Source organism: Haliotis asinina, chromosome 14 (genome assembly GCF_037392515.1).
Source record: "Haliotis asinina isolate JCU_RB_2024 chromosome 14, JCU_Hal_asi_v2, whole genome shotgun sequence".
NCBI classification, from domain to species: domain Eukaryota; kingdom Metazoa; phylum Mollusca; class Gastropoda; order Lepetellida; family Haliotidae; genus Haliotis; species Haliotis asinina.
In genome coordinates this window covers 10,844,402-10,863,903 of record NC_090293.1, presented here as the reverse complement: position 1 = coordinate 10,863,903, position 19,502 = coordinate 10,844,402, and the positions used below count along the sequence as shown (strand labels likewise).

At 37.3% G+C, this 19,502-nt stretch overlaps 1 protein-coding gene across 1 annotated transcript in view; it reads left to right on the top strand.

The window, feature by feature from the left end:
- Positions 1-19,085, top strand: part of LOC137261820 (serine/threonine-protein kinase BRSK2-like) — a 143,947-nt gene extending 124,862 nt beyond the window's left edge. The window contains exons 15-20 of the mRNA XM_067799605.1: positions 2,446-2,648; positions 5,827-5,872; positions 6,448-6,568; positions 7,305-7,485; positions 7,591-7,757; positions 8,651-19,085. Coding sequence (XP_067655706.1) covers positions 2,446-2,648; positions 5,827-5,872; positions 6,448-6,568; positions 7,305-7,485; positions 7,591-7,757; positions 8,651-8,743 — 811 coding nt within the window. The 3' untranslated portion in view covers positions 8,744-19,085. The remainder of the gene's footprint in view (positions 1-2,445; positions 2,649-5,826; positions 5,873-6,447; positions 6,569-7,304; positions 7,486-7,590; positions 7,758-8,650) is intronic.
- Positions 19,086-19,502: the final 417 nt, after the last annotated feature.

Here is a 19,502-nt window from a genome sequence, read left to right as displayed (position 1 = left end):
AGGACCCGTGAAGGTCCCGGGGTAGAATAGGCCTTCAGCAACCCATGCCTGCCATAAAAGGCGACTATGCTTGTCGTAAGAGGCGACTAACGGGATCGAGTGGTCATGCTCGCTGACTTGGTTGACACATGTCATCGGTTCCCAATTGCGCAGATCGATGCTCATGATGTTGATCACTGGATTGTCTGGTCCAGACTCGATTATTTACAGACCGCCGCCATATAGCTGGAATATTGCTGAGTGCGGCGTAAAACTAAACTCACTCACTCACTCACTTGATTATTTTCTACCACCTTTGTATTGCTGGAATATTGCTGAGCCAAGCAAACTAGACGTATTGAAAAGATTTTGGATAAAAGCTTTCATGGGTTTGGTGTAGAGGAGGGATCATATCTTCACAGCTAAGGCCATTGGTCATTTCTAAACTGCCAGCACGTGTTCACAGAATCAACTATTGATTTGTGTGTTCTATAAACAGCCATTGGCAATGTTCATATTATGCATGTTATGTTAAAGAAATCTTTCTTTTGTATTTGAGGACCAGGAAGGATTTATTTGGTACATGTTAGATGAATGTGGGTGGGCAAAGAATGCAGCCATGTCTACATTAATGTGGAGGAGAGATAGGTGTCATGTAGTCAACTGGCTTATTTGATGTAGGGATCACCACAATGTAGGTGGGTAAAGAATGCAGCCATGTCTCCATTAAAACTGAAGGGAGATAAGTGTCATGTAGTCAACTGGTTTGTTTGATGCAGGGATCGTCATTTAGCACCCAGTCTGAGGTGCATGTAGAGATGTTGCACATAGACATATTCAGTTTATGCTTTAGTTTTCTTTCAGCCGCCTAGAGTCACAGTCTGGATATTTGTGTCACTGCGACCTACTTTCATGCAATGGTGTTAGATTTTCATCCCCAAAATCAAATGTGAAATGAGAAACATTTCATTATGTGGCTAAGTATTCTTCTTGAAATTATGTTGAGGATGTCTGTGGACTTTTAACTGACATGACACTAAGATATATCAACCAGTGATATTTGATAGTATGTATCTGGTGGATTTAATCAGGTAAATTCAAAGTTAACAGTTATAGTGTCTTCTGCAGTTGCAGTTATTGATGTATTCTGGTGAGTGTTGGGGATGAAAATCTGATAATAAATGGCCTCACTTGCAAATTTATTTTACTTTTTATGGTTTGTTAATTTCATTTAGTGGTCTTTGTTATCAACATTGTTTCACAGGCAGTGATATTATTTCAATTATTGTGATTCAGTTCTTTTTTCTATTATTAGATTATGTCTTGTGAGCATGAACATTCATGAAGAGACGGACCAGTTCATATTCAGCGTGATTGAGGGAGCCTAGTGGTTAAAGTGTTCGACCATCTGAAGATCTAGGTTTTATTCCCCACATGGGTACAATGTGTGAAGCCCTTTTCTGGTGTCCTCTTCTGTAATATTGCTGGAATATTGCTAAATCCATCTCCTCTCTCTAGATGTGTTGAAAACTTATCTGCAGATACTGTATATCTTCGCACTGTTGAAAATGCAAGAATGTGTCTGCCACAAAAAGTGCTGTTAAGAACTTGCAACCTCTACCCCCTACACAGGAATATGAGGTGGTCGGTCTAAGAAAATGGATACAAATATGTTTTATCTTCTTTGAGTGTCATTTTAGAAGTTGTGAAGAACAATATTGAACAAACGTTATGGACAACAACATGTTTTATATCGCAAGTGATGCTTCAATACAAATACTTATACCATTGTTATGCCGGAATGTCAATATCTGTTTCAAAATGTTGCATTCATGAAAAAGGAGAAATTGTTATCCATTAAGTTTGTTCAAACATCAATTAATTAATCAAATATTTGACTATTTTGATGTAAACACCCAGTCATGTGAAAACTAACATCCACTTATAGTTTAACTGTTACTTTTCCTATTAATATTTTTATTGAACAGATAATAATTCTAAATTCTTTAATATGAATGTATTGCATTATCAGAATAGCTGATGAAAGCATCCTTGATTTTCCAGTGTGTTATCAATCCATACTAACTGACAAATATGCTGGTTTCAACTCCCACCACTGTTTTGTTTGGAAGTGATAAGTCACCTCTCGCATCACAAACTCAAAATCTACTTCATTCAAAGTTGCATGAAAATGTAATAATATTCTGGTGTTTTATAGTGCCAAATCCATCCATTAGCACTCTCAAATTACTTTATTACATCGATCAATCTATCACTATCCTCTGATGTTTCATTCTCAACTCCCTGGGGACCATACAACCTGAGCTATTTTCATATAGTTCGAAACGTTATGGTGGCAGTTGGATCCAGAGTTTTTGTCATAATGCATGGAGATCTATAAACCCTGGATAGTTAAAGATGGACACCTGTGGCACAGTGTGTCTATGATGTCATTTGTTTCAGAAGAAAGGCAAACCTGAGTGGTAGTCCTAACAACTCTCCACTTTCTAGCCCAAAGCTCCCCCACCGAGGCACCACACCAACCCACAGCCCTTCGGCGACACCACCCAGCTCCCCAGGTATCCAGACCACGCCCTGGAAATCAAGGTTACATACCATAAAGAACAGCTTCCTGGGATCCCCTCGGTTCCATCGGCGGAAAATGCAAGGTATTCCATATGCAAATGGGCATATCGCAGACGTTGTAGACACAGAGTACCTGGCAGGTGAATTTCCAAAGCTGTTTTTCTGCCCGCCGCCCGTTCACACGCTCGTCCATCTTGCATGGAGTGAATCATTATTCCCACCTGGTAGAAGGATTGAGTTCATCCTCTAGTGGTTGTAGAGGAATTGTATATTATCATCTAGTGTTCTTTTTCCTATCCGTCTGCGTCCTTGTTTATGGGCCATCTCAAGGAAGTGTGGTCTGTGTGCGCCTTCTTCTCTATGTCTGTCTCATCAAGTTCTTAGTGACATGTTCATATCTTAACCATACATAGTTTCATTTAAATTACGTTTGTTGTATATGGGGAAAAAAGGGTATATTGTAATGCCAGGGCATGAATTTTATTTCTCAGATGGGTACTATATTCAGTTCCCTTTTCTAGCATCTGCTGCCATGTTGCTGATGGAATAATTCTGGAAGCAGTATTAAATACACTTACTCGTTCAGCATTAGAGAGTAATTTGTACAGTTTCATATTTAAGTTGGACAATACTGGCAGCATCTAGGGCTACTAGTCTCTCTTTTCTCACTTCAAATGTTGAGACAAATTTTGCAACTTTTTCTGTGCTTCGACTGCAGTCTAGGCAAAGTCACATCCTTTGTGTGCCCCAGGATTGTTGGTTCATCAGTTCCAGATCTGTTCCCAACCCTTACCCATCATTACAACCACATCAGTTGAATGTGTTGGTTTGGCCCAAAAGACCTTATGAAATGTGGAACATGTTGTTTTGGTCCCAAAGACCATATCAGGAGTAAAATATCTTGTTTTGGCCCTGAAGAGGTTATCAGCAGGACCCATGGTTTTTGCCCTAAAGTCCATATCAGAAGTAGGATGTATTGCTTTGGCGCCAAAAAGCCATCATTTGTAGAATATTTCGTTTTGGCCTCAAAGAGCACATCAGTGGTAGAAAGTTTTGTTTGGGCCCAGAAGTCCTGATGAAGAGTAGAACGTGTTGTTTTAGCCCCAAAGACCAAATCAGGAGTAGAAAGTGTTGTTTTGGTCTTGAAGATCACATCAGTGTTGGAACGTGTCGTTAAGGCCCAGAAGTCCCCATGAAGAGGGGAATGGTTTTTCTTAGCTCCAAAAACCGTATCAGAAGTAGTATGTGTTGTTTTGGCCCAGAAGACCATATCAGAAGTAGAGTGTGTTGTTTGGGCCACGAAGACCATGTTGGAAGAAGAAAATGTTGCTTTTTCATGACGACTATATCAGGATAAGTACACTGAAGACCTAATCTGGAGCAGAATATGTTGTTTTGGCCCTGAAGACCTAATCAGGAGCAGAATATGTTGTTTTGGCCCTGAAGACCTAATCAGGAGCAGAATATGTTGTTTTGGCCCTGAAGACCTAATCAGGAGCAGAATATGTTGTTTTGGCCCTGAAGACCTAATCAGGAGCAGAATATGTTGTTTTGGCCCAGGAGATGATGTCAGGAGTAGAACGTCTTGTTTTGACCCTCAGTTGTTAAATAGTCATTTTCTAGCATCTTTTTTTACTCCAATTCTCAGTTTTAAACGTTTTGCTTAAGCTACTCGTATTATTTTGTAAGAGTAGATACAAAGTGAAGTATTTATAGTGGATTGTATGGTGGTTTCTGTTAATGATAATCAGCTGTGGTTTCTGTTCCAGTGTACCTGAAGTAATGTCTTGATTAACTTTAATGATTCAAAAACAGAACTATTTGGGTCAAGTCATAAGAATATTTCTTTTTATCAGTGTGATAAATTGTAATTTGTAAATGTTCATGTATGTAATTCCATGCAATTACATAAATACAAGTGCCTGAATAAATAAGCTTTCAGTGTTGATAAATATTTTCATATATTACACATATCGGTAGTTTTGATATTAAGGCAGCCTTAGATCCATTATAACTAACTTAAATGGAGATATTACATTCAAAGTACATGTAAGTCTAAATTTGTCAATGTCATAAGTCATAAGATATTCTGGTACTATACGTTAATGGTTTGTTCAGTAGGAAAATAAAAGTAAATGCTTAGCATAAAATTAGAAAAATATCTTCCCTTTCTCATCAAATTTTTAAATTTCTTATATTTTAATAAAAGACTGTCCTGAAAGTTTAAATTTATTCCATGAATTGTGAAATATTAGGTATGCAGAAATGAATAAAGTGTCTGAATGCGGACATCAAGGGTTGACAACCACACAAGCCATGGCAGTGCTTGTCACATGGCTCTCTTAGTGAGCAGTGATGTCCATGTCGATACCAACATTGTCTTTTAGTGTTTTACCATCTTCCGTCCTAACTACTCTACAGGTTGTCATAATTAGCTTTAAAATTGCAGACTTCGACATAACATGTTCTGACACAAGTGATATTAAATAAATGTTCATCATATTGCTAGAGAAAGAATGCCTTCTGTTTCACGAGTAATTCTGTTATGTAAGATTCGTGTCTCTCGTTCATGTCACATCATAAACGTCTCTTTCTTCATCAACGTTAATAGCATGGTTCATATGTTGACTAGTGTCTACAGATCTTTCATAACCACTTGTTCTTTTCAAAGGCGTGAAATTAACGATGGTAGATAGCCTGTCAATCTCTCTGAAATTGCCAGTAATCTTTTAGACAAACTTTCACTGACATCTGAAATCTAGCTCAGTGTTAGATTTGATTGACCAGATATCTATTGTGTTATTCGTTTCTCTGAGCCTAGTTATTGTTATATAACATGCATGAAGTCCTGTTTCATAATTGCATTGGAAACTTGTTAAAAAACAACAAAATGTCAACTTAAAAAATAACATTAAGTTATTTGTAAAAAAAATTGTAAAAACTTTTTGTGTAACATAGAATAACATAGTTATATCTTAGTGACTTCTCTTCTGATCAGGTTGATATTGGAAACATTTTATTTCAATAACCATGTCAATGTTTTATACTGTTATATATAAAAATATGAATTGTACACAATAATTTTGTGTTACATGTATCTCACTTAGGTGATTTGGTGTAATTTCTCTGTATTACTGAAATACTGTTGCATCTACTCTTATGTAATCTTTCATCCCACTGAACAGGCTTGAGATGATTACAGGAACGTTGTTGAGGTTGTTGTGTAAAAGTGTTTCTAATGTATCTACTGTGTGTCTACAGTTCCGACGTCCGACGAGATATCCATGACTCCAGACTCATCCCCGGAGTAAGTGGAATTTGACATTCTGGTTTTCATAAAAATGTTCAAACCTCATCAAATGTTTATAAGTTGCTCTCTGACATCCCAGAGACATTCTTAACTCACATACTTTAGTATAGACTTTTGAGTATTGTAGCAGTGTGATGACTATGGTGGGGTAGCCCAGTGGTTAAAGTGTTTGCTTGTCACGCCAAAGACCCAGGTTCAAGTCCCGACATGGATACGATGTCAGAAGTCCATTTCTGGTGTCACCACTGTGATACTGTTGAAATACTGCTAATAGTGGCTTAAAACAATACTGACTCAAACACATCAATCAAGATGGTCAAGGCACATGTTTGTGGTATGAGGTTCAGATCGTCAGTTTTACTATGTTCAGACTAAAGGTCACCAAAGTTCATGTGAAATGCTATGTGATATTTTGTGAGTATGTTCTGTGATGTTCTGTGTTTTCTGTGATATTCAGTGAGTGTGTTCTGTGATATTCAGTGAGTGTGTTCTGTGATGTTCTGTGAGTGTTTTCTGTGATATTCAGTGAGTGTGTTCTGTGATGTTCTGTGAGTGTGTTCTGTCTGTTACAGACTGGCCAAGCGGTCGTGGTTCGGTGGACTAATGGGCATGGAGCAGGAACACCACTTCATGATGGTCAGGGACAAGACCTTCAGCCAGGTCAAGGCAGACCTGGTCCACGCATTCCTATCAGTGAGTACATGCTTCACACTTGGTCCACACATTGCTGTCTGTGAGTACATGCTTCAGGCTTGGTCCACACATTCCTATCCATGAGTACATGCTTCAGACTTGGTCCACGCATTCCTATCTGTGAGTACATGGTTCAGGTCTAGTCCACACATTCCTATCTGTGAGTACATGCTTCTGACTTGGTCCACACATTCCTATCAATAAGTACATGGTTCAGGTCTAGTCCACACATTCCTATCAATAAGTACATGGTTCAGGTCTAGTCCACACATTCCTATCAATAAGTACATGGTTCAGGTCTAGTCCACACATTCCTCTCAGTGAGTACATGGTTCAGGTCTAGTCCACACATTCCTATCTGTGAGTACATGCTTCTGACTTGGTCCACACATTCCTATCAATAAGTACATGGTTCAGGTCTGGTCCACACATTCCTCTCAGTGAGTACATGGTTCAGGTCTAGTCCACACATTCATCTCAGTGAGTACATGGTTCAGGTCTAGTCCACACATTCCTCTCAGTGAGTACATGGTTCAGGTCTGGTCCTCACATTCCTATCAGTGAGTACATGGTTCAGGTCTAGTCCACACATTCCTCTCAGTGAGTACATGTCTACTGACCAATCATGTCATGTTATAGCACAATCTTAACCTTCATAAACCATTGACTATGCCTATAATAGTGTTTTGATAAGAAGAATTCCTTGAATATATCAGGATGCTCTTCTATATTTCAGACTTCAGATCTCAGCCACAGTGTGGTGTCTACGTCCACGTTCCGGGCAGAGTATCGTCGTGGCGGCAGCTCCTCCATGTTTTCCAGGAATGTCCGCTTTCAGGTGGACATCAGTCCGGCACCCGGTGAGAGGGACAGCGCCAATGCCACAAGCTTCTGTCTCACATTCACTTTAGTCTCAGGTAAGTACACAGAACACTCGACTAGCCCGCATCTCGCATGTCTCCAGTCTGTGTAAAACAGGCCCTGAGAGTGAGCTGTTTTCAATATGTCTGTATTGCATGCAGGTCCATCACGGCGTTTCCGACGTGTTTGTGAACACATCCAGGCCCTCATGTCAGCACCACGAGGGGAGAACAACCGGAAGATCAGCACAGACAGTACAGCGTCCTACTCCTCCGACCATACCCCACCCTCCTACTGTACAGCAGCCAAAGAGAATGGAGAAGAAGATGTAAGAGCAAGCCCACATGTTTTTACTCTTGGGGTTGTCAAAAAGAATATTTTAGAAATTTATTCCTCTTAAATATAATTTAACAGATTAGAAAGCTGTGATAGATGGATCTCCCAATATGTCTGTGGTACTTGATTTTACACTAATTAGTACACAGATTTTTCATTAATGACTCATTTACAAATACAAATACTTTCTTCGTGTAAAGTCATCACCAAATATTACTTTCATATTGGAAACAAGAAACATTAACAAGATGGCAACCCCACTGTAAACGCAACTGTTTTTTGTTTTGGACCTTGACCATAACAAAATCATGCCAAGAGGAATGGAATACAACTTTATGTGCCCATTGCCTCCATTTGTCAGAGCAGGATCTGTTTGTTGGAGCGTAGCAATTTTCTTAGGATTCACAAGAGTAGTAAATGTCTTCTTTATGGCTGTGTCATACCAAAAGATGTGAATATTTGGTACTTGATGGTCCCGGCCTGGCGCTCGGAGTCAGTATAAAGTACCTGAGTGGGGTATTGATGCCTAATTGCGCCATGGTATCTCAGTCAACTAGCGCTGTAAAACCAGCTTAAATCTGGGCTACTACGAGCAGCCACACATACACACACAAGCACATTGTCATATGAGTGAAATATACTTAAATTCAACATTTAAGACCATTTCACCTCACCTTACCAACATGGATACATTGTGTAAAGCTCATTTCTAGTGTCCCCTACAGTGAAATTCCTGGAATATTGCTACAAGTGGTGAAAAGTAAACTTATTCACAGTGCAAAACAAGAATAAAACATATTCAAATGTTATGATGTTTTTCTTTTCAAATTTCAGTCCTGATGTGTCTGTTGCAAACTATCTTGATCATTGTTTGTTTGTTTTCAGCCATTAGACAAGAGACCTCCATTACCTCCACGTAGACAATCCACAAAAGACCGCAAAGTTTTATCTGAGAATGTACAGAGAGACAAGGTTTGAGGATGGACATATTTGTATATATACACAAGGGAACAATTGGTAATAAAAGTGATTGGCCTCCCCTACCTTGCCACCCTCTCCAAGAATGGACCAATCACAAACATTGACAGTATTCTCACCATGGCTGACCGACCAATGAAATGACTTGTAAGAAATATGCAAATTGGGCCAAACCAGAGCTGAGCCCAAAGTGAGATTGTACTTACCCAACAACTGATTTTGTATGTTTAGAGTCGAGTAGGTGTACCTGTAGTGGTTAATAGTGCATCAGATCCTAAGGTGAGCACCAATATGCAATATGTCACAGCATGAGAGAATGATGGACATAGACTTACTGTTTGTTTTGGTGCTATATGTTGCTGTTAATACAAAGCATTTTAGTGCATGTGTTTTAAAACCAATTTGCTTTCATTAAAATGGATTTTTTCTGCTTTTAAACTAGAACTAGATTTTTAGAAATAACTCTTCAACTTTTTAGCCTGCCATTACATGTTTTATTTGTAATATTAAAAACTTTCGTGCTTTCTTGCCTACAGAAATATCATTATTACTCTGTGTTCAGAAAGGTGTTGACAGTGATTGGATAAACGTGTCTTTTTTTATATAACATATTTACCTAGTCCAACCAGAACAACAAACCGTTTTTCCATTTTCGCTTTCAGGATCAACAGGGATAGAATCTCAAAATATATTCTTGTAGATGCTGAACTTTCACTTTTACAATGTTCTTAGATATTTATTATGAATGTGGGAGTGAATTTATATATTTCATGTTAAAGATATTTATATATTTATTTATTTATTCACACTGTGTGCTATCATATGTCCACAGAGCATCCTATATTTATGTTCTACACATCAGTGATCTCTCTGACAGGTGTGGTAATCTGGAAACTAAAACCAACTTCACAGATGCGGATGTCTGTATTACTTCCTTTGATTTTACTAAGAGTCTTTCAATTTGAGTCCTTTGGGGTGTATTGAAGGTGTGTCAAAATTTGATTTGAGCTACAGCACAGATACAATATTCCCTGTGTGAGAAACTGACATGTCCCTGAGGAGGTTGTGAAAAGGGGTTTGAGTGCAATCACAGGATTATTTGTGTTCCTTGTACTTTTTATATTTTAAATTTATTCAAAGACCTGAATCCAGGGGGTGAAGAAATGAACCTGAATTTTGAAATACAAATGATTTCAGATTGATTCAAGATCCAGCACATATAATGAACAGCAAAAGAAATACAAGTTTAAAAAAGCTAAAATCTCATAAAAATAAGCTTTCATGCTTTTGTCTTTGTTAAATAACCGCACAGAAAACCAAGTTGCGTTTCCTTTACTGTTCAGTTATACTTTATTAGGTTAGGACATCAGAGTTTACTTCAGATTTCACATTACACAAACTTTTATGGATTTTTCTGATTTTGGTTGCATCACAGTCAAAGATAGACCGTTATGAGAATGGGTCAGCGTTACGATTGTAATTTGTTTATTCAAGCTTATTCTTGACCATATTGAGTTGACATTTTGACACTAGGAACTATTTGTTTGATTCATCAAGATATCTGTTGTTTTACTCAGCTATAACATTGCTGTCAGCATTCTCAAAAGCACTCACTCACTCATGCTGAGAATGGGTTAGTGGTTAGTGGTTAAAGCGATGGCTTGTTATATCGTCGACCACCCACGTGGGTACAGTCTGTAAAGCCAATTTTTGGTGTCCCCTATGGTGATATTGATAGAATATTGTTAAAAGCGATATAAAACTAAACTCACTCACTGCCTTATTCAAGAAAACATACAGGTGGCATTACACTATGTTTACAATGAGCACATATATAATGAAGTGACGGATATATCTTTGTATATTTTAGTCAAAATGGTTATAATAAATTTTGGTTATGAAAGACTAAAACCCCTTGAGTTCATGATAATTTAGGATACTGTATATGTATGCAATAGATGAAAGATATGGGAATGTTTATTTGGGATTTTCAGAAGAAAAAGTGAGGTGATCAAAATACAATATACTGTCTGATTACCACATCTGTCAGAGAGGGAAAAACTAGTCATAATTTATTCTGTTTTTATCTTCATCTTTTTTTATCCTGTGATATTTGTTTTTCTCCTGTCAAACACGGGAGCCAACATCGAAGCATTTGTTTCCCAGTTGGAGTCCTTCATTATATATTACGTACCTAAGGCTGATACTCAAACATTGTTATGATCTTAATCAACTTGAAGTTTAAGAAACCATGTCAACCACATCAGTGTGTATGACTTGTCTGCAAGCTGGGTTGGGTATGTTATACCATAGATGGGGTGTGTTATTCCATGGGTGGGGTAAATACAATTTATTACCAGAATATTTACCGAAACTGGATGGTGAACTTTTGTCTAAGGAAACTATAGTGTATTTTTCCTCACATGAGACACAAAACTTTGTCTTTATTTATAGGCTGCTTCTGAAGGATGTCAAGAAGCTGTTTTGTTAGTAATCCATGCATAAACATGTCCCACTCACCAGTGATGTCAACTATGGTTTCTTTCAGACTTTTTTGCTCAAAGTTACTTTTCCACTCTGATGATTATCGATCTCTGTGACCTAAGGTGATAGCCAGGTCTATGGTAATGGAATGGTAATATGAATGCAAGACTGGCTGGGGCCAAACACAGCTTATGTTCTACTCTCCCCAGGAATCTAAGACTGTTGTTCAAATATTTACTAGTACAGTATTTCTTCTTATTGTCCACTTAGGTAAAATGTCTTTATACTTCACCTCTCCTGTGTGAAGACCTTGTGATAGAAGTCATCTATTATTATTATTATTATCATAATTGTTGTGAAAAAATATAGATGAATAATGCATTACTGACATAGGCTCTTTTTTGTTCAAATTTTGAAATGTCTGTGACAAATGGCAAGTTTGCTGGACAATTAAACAAAGTAGAAACCCAGGTGAAATGAGGTAATTGTTGCATAGTTACTGCAAGAGATGGGTAAGTAGTTGTATAGGTACTCAGGAGTAAACTACAATCTCTTCTTACTGCCATATTTCTTAGCAATGAACAGAATTGTGTTCAGATTCATATGTATATTACTCAAGGAAGTTGAAGAACATTTGATGTTTTCTTATGACTTTAGTTAATCGGTCAAACCATGGCTGAATTTCTTATTATATTATATGAATCATGGTGGTGTCATAGCCTCGTGGTTAAGCGTTCACTTGTCACTTTGAAGGCTAGGCTCAGATGCCCTACATTGGTACAATCAGTGAACCCTTTTCGTGGCGTCCCCCTTCATGATATTGCTGGAATATTGTTGAAAGCAGCGTAAAACTAAACTCACTTACTGTTATGAATAAATTGAGAGTTCTTTAACTTCTATGTAATAATATACAAGTGTTTCGACTGTTGGACACATCATGTTTAGTACGGAAGTTTGCTGGTCTGTATTACTGTGGACATTAGCACTAGACCAGTGCCAGTGGCAAGTAAAATTCAATCTAGCAAGCTGACCTGATAATGATAATGCAGTATACTCTTTAACAAAAGTAGGGGAACTTCATTATTTTTTATTTACGATTAAAAATATTGAGGAGATTTATCGGAGTCAGTCAATGTTGATATATTATTAAATGTTTTGAGAGTGCATCACCATTTGCACTTCCTTACAACCATAGTTATTTGGTGTATAGTCGCTTTTGAGAGATGATTGGTGTATGGCTTGTAATTTGCATGTATTGGATTTTCATTTTTAAACAAATGACTAGAAACAAACACTAACATTGTGTGATACAAGATGAGTGTCAAACTTAATGTTTTAAGTGACTTCTCGACATTCTTGAAAAAACGTCAAAATCAACAATGGGACCCCATGCACATGCATGGGGCTACTGCATTGTACACGTGCATATTATGTGTTGTGTTTAGGGGTGCTAATAGAGGGAAATGGTGGTGCGTTCATAAGATGTCTGTTCCTGAAACATTTGATAATGTTTACACTTCCTGTCAAAATTGAAAGTTCAGGTTCCCCTACTTTTTTTGAAGAGCATATATCAACTGAAACTGATCCTGAGAGCCATGTCTAGGCTAGTAGATATCATGAGTGATGATTTTGGAATTTTAGCAGGTGCTTGCCCATCTCCCATACTCTACTTATCTTGGATACTATCACCATGGTAACCTATGTTCTCTATGAAATGTTACATTTTATGGAGACTAGTGACTTCTTGGACTGCAAAAGCCTGGTTTTAACCTTGCCAAAATAGATTTAAATTATGTTATTAGATTATGTTGTCTTTGGTGGGACGAATCAAAATACAAAATAGTATGCTGAAATCAACAACCAATTACAAAACTGCCATAGCGTGTTTTTGGCAACTTCCCATGATATTTTCCAAATCTTTTCTTGTTTATCATCAAGATGGTAAGTTGATACTCTTCGTGATGTAAGATCCATTTTGTGCTCTACAGATCCTGGCTATCAGTGTGATCATCTTCACTTAGTACCGCCATTTTGTTTGAAGCAAAGACAAGTTACATGATATGTGGAATCTGATTGGCCAACTAGTAGACAGTAACGGGACAAGCCTCATACTAGTCACTGGTGGTGTGAAGATGGAGTCACAAATATCAGGCTTGTTCTCCAATGGTGGAAAGCAAGTCAGCTGCATGAGTAAAGTGATTTTCATGTACTTCAAGGTCTGTGGGTGGAATATAACATTCACAGATGAATAGAAATGCTTGTTTTTTGAGAGAAATAGTATTTGAAAGTCCGACATCTCTCACCTCACAGGTACGCAGATCAGTCAGTGCACTCAAGCTGGAAATGTGACATTGACCTGGAAAAAGCTTAGGGGTCTTGTAGTGTATATTTCTGTATACAATAGGCTGGTTCTGAGGTCATATTTATTTCTGATTAAACACATCTGTGTTTGTTTTCAAAATGACACTCTCATGTCAATATTCAGGAACTGAAATCGATTACTGATATGAAATGATGTGTGCTTAGCCAATCCTTGCATATCTGACTTCCTTTCAACTGCTGTCTGTTTCTGTTTTTGATTATATTGCAGATTACTGCTTTACTATCTGTCAGATACCATATATATATTACAACGTGTTGTAAGGTAAATGGTACCCAACAGACAAGGGAATGTACCATTCCCAGAAAAGGTAGGGGATATTCCATTTTGCAAGCATAGCACTCCCAATGACAATGCATATGAAAAAAAGGAATATATATCCAGATGAAATATTTCCAAAGGAATGTAATAAACTGTCACATTTTCCCTAAATTTCTCTTCATCGTTTGTTTCTTCCATGGCTTCATCATATTCCTCTACTTTTTTAATGGTATGTAATCTGTTTATTCCACAGTTTCTCATCATTTGAGCATCAAAACGAGATATGTTTTGTCACCAGAGACCTGGGCCCACTTGCACACAGCAATCTTAGCGCTACGACTATCTCAAGTTTGTATTTGAGAATGGGAGTTACAATCATTGTAAGACTGCTTTGTGCAAGTGGGCCCTGGAGTGCAGTCTCACACATTTGATATTAGTAATCTGCCTTGTCTCCCAGGTGGGTTAGGAAAACCCAGTGCTTGCAGCTACTTTCGGGAAAAATATGATTGTTCCTATACCAACTTCCAAACTTGTGTCAGCTGTATCTTGGACAATTAACGAAGTAAATCAATACACCATGTAATGTACTCAGGAAATCAGATATATAGAATAGTGATGCTTACTATTTGTCCAGGTGTATATTAAATACCTTTTATCCCATCTTGTTAAAACCATTTACTTATCATCTGGAAATGACCGTGACAAGTCCATTTGATAAATTTTTTTGGTCATTGCAATAGTAACTGACATTTTATGCTGTAATTTGAAGATATTTTGGTAGATGTTTATTTTGAGACATAGGCCGAAAACAGGCCCTTGTGTTGACTGTTGAATGTTTTGTTCTTTTAAACTTAGTGCTTGAAGCGGACACATGTTGTACATTGTTTTGAAGAGTGAACCTTGGATGGACATTTACATTGCATGTTCATACTTTAGTTTAAAATCAGTGCTTTATATTTTATAAGAGATCATCAAACTTTTAAATCAAAATATTTGTTTACTATTTAAGATATTCACTGATATTTTACAGTTGTCACTGGGTTGCCTTGCACAGGTTAGTTTGAAAATAATTCCTGAACAACATTGTCTCTGAAGTCATAGAGATAAAAGTATAAATAAGTTTGATTTATGCATTTTTGTACTTTTTCTTGCTTTTGTGGGTTGTTGCGAGAAACTTATCAAGATGCACAATTTATCAAAAAGATTTTATTAGGGAATATCCTGAATGTGTTGTTCTTTTACTAAGATCATTGTGAATAAAGAATTTCTCTTCTTTTAGGTTTCAGCAGGATTGTGAGTGCCGCAAAAATACTGAGGGAAACAATTAAGGGAACACCACATCCTGACAGTGTTAATGCTCAGATTTCCTCCCACAGCACTATTCAAAGTTGATGATGAAAACTGGAAAATATTAAAGGAATGCTTGAACTTTCATGTTCCTTTATATGTTTTTCTCAGTATATATATCCTTTTTGTCTCATCAAGTAAGGCTTCAGCTTTTAGCAGCTTTTATGTCGATTAGTTTTAGGACAAGAAACAAGTGTGGGACCAGATTTTCAATATGTGTTTTCCTAAGCAGCTAAACTGACATGAGGGCAAGAGACATCTCTTACAAACACATTTAAATAAAAAATTCATTGTTGTGAATAATTCTCAAAGGTTGTTGGATAATCGAGATAACAGAATTTTCATGCACTTCTTGCTTTTACATTTCATCGCAATATTTGTAGCTGATGCTGTCCTCACAATTCGTATGACTCTTTCATAGTCTGATGAAGTTAGTCTTAAGTGATGTGTTTTAGAAATATTTTATTTCAGTTTCAGACAGGTTTATTGGAATCGGTTTCTTTAGAAATGGTGCATTACGTGTATTATACACTGCTCAAATGTAGAATATACATAAAAGTGACAGTAGAAGAAACTCTAGATTGTATATGAGCTAGTTTGAAAGATTTAATGCTATTTAGGGACTGTATCATCAATGAAACCTGCTCATACGAAAAAGATGCACTTTTTAAAATTTACAATTATATGTTAGTGCATTAAAAGTATTCTTGCTTTTGATGATGTGCTTTTTTATCTCAGAAATTAAGTAAAACAATGTGTTTGACAATTAATTGCTAATCAGTTAGTTAGTAAAGATGTATTGAAGTTAGAACCATTCTTAGTCCTGACCAACCATTGGATTCAAGATCACGTGTTGTGACTGGTTGTGTGAGTTATCTCCCCTGAATTGTGATAGTGCATCGGGATTAACTGCTAGATGTTGTATGTTGTTGATACTCATGTACAGAACGTGCTCTGTGTTGTCATGGTGATGTTCTGTGTGGATGGGTGAAGGAATCTATTAGTCGGGCACTGCTAGCCATGGTGCATTTTTAGACTATTGTATACAAGCATATTATTACAATTACTAGATACCAGTAGTTGTACAGTGTTATTTTCAATGTTTAGACAACTGATTGTTAGAATGAGGTAGGACATTATGTTTTGTTTTGTCTAATTTTTACCTGTGTAATAAAATACGGATAGAAATATTTTATAATTCAGAAGATTGATAATTCTAATTTTGTGTTTATTTCAAATCGGGGATTAGCAATGATATTTCCATGGTTGAAATCTTTGTTTTGAGTGTGGTGTGGCAGTTTGCAGCTGTTTTATGAACAATTGTACACAATGTACAGACTTTGTATAGAATGGTCACCTGTTTGGAACCAATCATAATCTTTGTACCTCTGCTACTGATGCAAGGATCAATTTGATTGGTCCATGATGTATAGCACTTGACATGTATGTTGGTGTATGTGATTGCTTTTCTCACAAGTACTTCCAGAGATTTTCTTTGATACATGATCTGTCAAAAATGTTTTAGTTTAACCTCTTCTGGTGTGTAGAAGCTGTTGGACTGGAAAATGTTGCTCCCTTGATGTGCTAATGTGATGATGTACCAGGAATTGACGACATTGTGGTAGTGTTGTTGTGTTGAAGATATGACCAGTGTGTTCAAAGATGTACAAGTTGAATGATCTGCAGTCTTAAAATTTGATCTTTTACTCGTATATGATAACTCTGTCAAGGTGACATTTTGTCAGAAGGGGGGTACTTTCTAATCTGCTGGAATGGTATGGTAGCCTAGTGGTTCAAGTGTTCGCTTATCACACCGAAAACCTGGGTTTGATTCTGCACATGGGCACAATGTGTGAAGCCTATTTGCAGTGTCCACACCGAGGTGTTGCTTGAATTTTGTTTAAAGTGGCGTAAAACCATGTGTTAACATCAGACATTTGATAATGAACATTGGCAGGAAGTTCTGAGCCGAGGTTAGATGTTACAATATTTTCAATTATATTTCTTAGTTTCAGACATTTTATTTAACACCAGAAATCATTATTTGCATATGGTTTCCTCTGTTCAGACCAGAAACCAGGGCCAAGAAATTTATGAAACAGACACTTGTTCAAACAGATCATGACAGAATGAAAAGTAGTGACATTGGAGAGGGCCAACATTATGTTGGATCAAAAGCTGGTATATCCAACATTTTGACGACCAAAAGTTCAGGGTTCACCCGATTGACTCCTTCTGGGAAGGTTTGTGATGTCTGATAGAGGCGGTTCATTTCCGAGTAAAAGATTGGATTACATGGGAGATAAATGATGTGTGAGAGTTTTCATATTGTACCACATTTTACTTGTATGTGCCAACTTTCATGCTGATGTTGACAAACGTGACATAATGAACCATTGTCAGAAAACCCATAACATTTTTGACCAGTACACCGATTACATAATGTTTAATCTTTTATCTTTAATCATATTTACATGTTTCAACTTAATCTCAATTTAATCACCAATGGTAAAGGAATTAAAATTTTATATTCATAAAGCCATGTTCTTGGTTCAGGTCTGGCGATGTTTCTTATGCCAGCTGAGCTCCCTTCTTCAAGGACATGAGTATCCTCGCCGAGTTTCACCTCTGTATATTGCAACAGATTAAGCAGGGCAGCCATGTGTAAATTTCACACCACATTCAGCCATGTTTAGTGGTACTGTGACCAAGTTGCTCGTCGATAGCAATATGTACGTCCCGACGAACGCTGTGTAGTAGTAGTGCTTTGTCTGGCCAGTCTGCTGGAAGCCCACTGTACAGGACTGCTCATACAGAGCTGTCACTCCCCTCTTGCTGGAAGGAAGATGGTCGCACCTCGTCACCTGAACACAAAGCCATCAAGTTTTTTAACTCTGACTTGCATTAATCCATATTTAAAATGTCTGTCTGTAGATGAACGAGTCTTGACCAGTTTGATGTTGTGGGCAGTGTACCAAGAATGATCAAGTATCAAACTTAGGGCTCCCTGTCAGTATTTGTATGTTAAATCACAATAAAGCAGAAAAGGAAAAGCAGACAATTGTATAGATAAGATAGGAAGAAACAGGTTTGCTGCCATACATCACTGTCTGTGAAGCCTCGCCCCACCCCCACATGTACGAACTTTGTGTAAATCCAGTTCATAAAGTGATTTCCTTATAAATTTATGTTTTATGATGGACAAATATGGTCCCTGACACAAACTTCCTCCAGTGTTTTTCATAAATTTCTGTTCCTTTTAACATAATAAACAGGACATAATCTTTCAAGGACACTCTTTTTCATTTTCACACAGCTGTGTTAATGAAGAGCATGCTTCTAGCATGATATATATAATGAACAGGCTGTGTATGTTTTTCAAATTGCACATAACACACTGGTCCCAACTTACAAAAATCCCTTCAAGTTCATTGTAGTCATAATTTAAAGTATATTGCATTTTCTAGCAGATTAACAGAACCTGGTAAGGATTCAGGGTAAGTTGATTTCAGGTATAACTGTATGGAACAAGTAGTTGGACAAGGTGGCTTTATTACATGAACTCGGGACTGTGGCACATTGGTCAAAACATCCACTGTTTTATAGGTCATGACTTGATCATGTACAGGCTGCGGTCTTAATGCTCGAACAGTGTAGCAGTAAAGAACCACTATCAGCTCAAACTGTGTGTACGATGTGTAGTACACAGTGACGGTGTGAGCCAGGATAAGGCTGTGGCCCACTTCCTCCTAGTGAAGGTTGTACATGTTGATAGCTGTAGTCGACTCTGGTGATCAGATGTATATTTTGAAGTTCATCCCTAACAACACTGAAGTGCAATCTCATGGTAAATAAAATTTGTACAAATGAGCCTTGTGTTCTTCATGCATTGATTGGAGGGGAATTTTAACACAACTTTATGAGAACTAGTGCTTGCATTCTTAGGACAAAAGATCAAATATTTGTGGAATGCCCAAGGAAAGTAAATTTACACCTTTAACAGCTCAACAAGTTCAAAACTACACCTCATGATCACCTGGGATGGTAAATATGAGGGACTAACAGGTAAAACTGACATTAAAATACATGTTCATGAAGAATACTTGAAGGTGCCAACTCAAAATCTGACCTGCATGACAAATTTTGGTTTGGGATAAATTTACGATAGAATTCACAAGTTGAGGGAGCAAGTTCTTGTCACCAATAGGCATTATATTATACATACAAGATAATGCACTGTATCTGATCCATGGTTTACATGGCTCTCAAACAAAACAAAATGTCAAA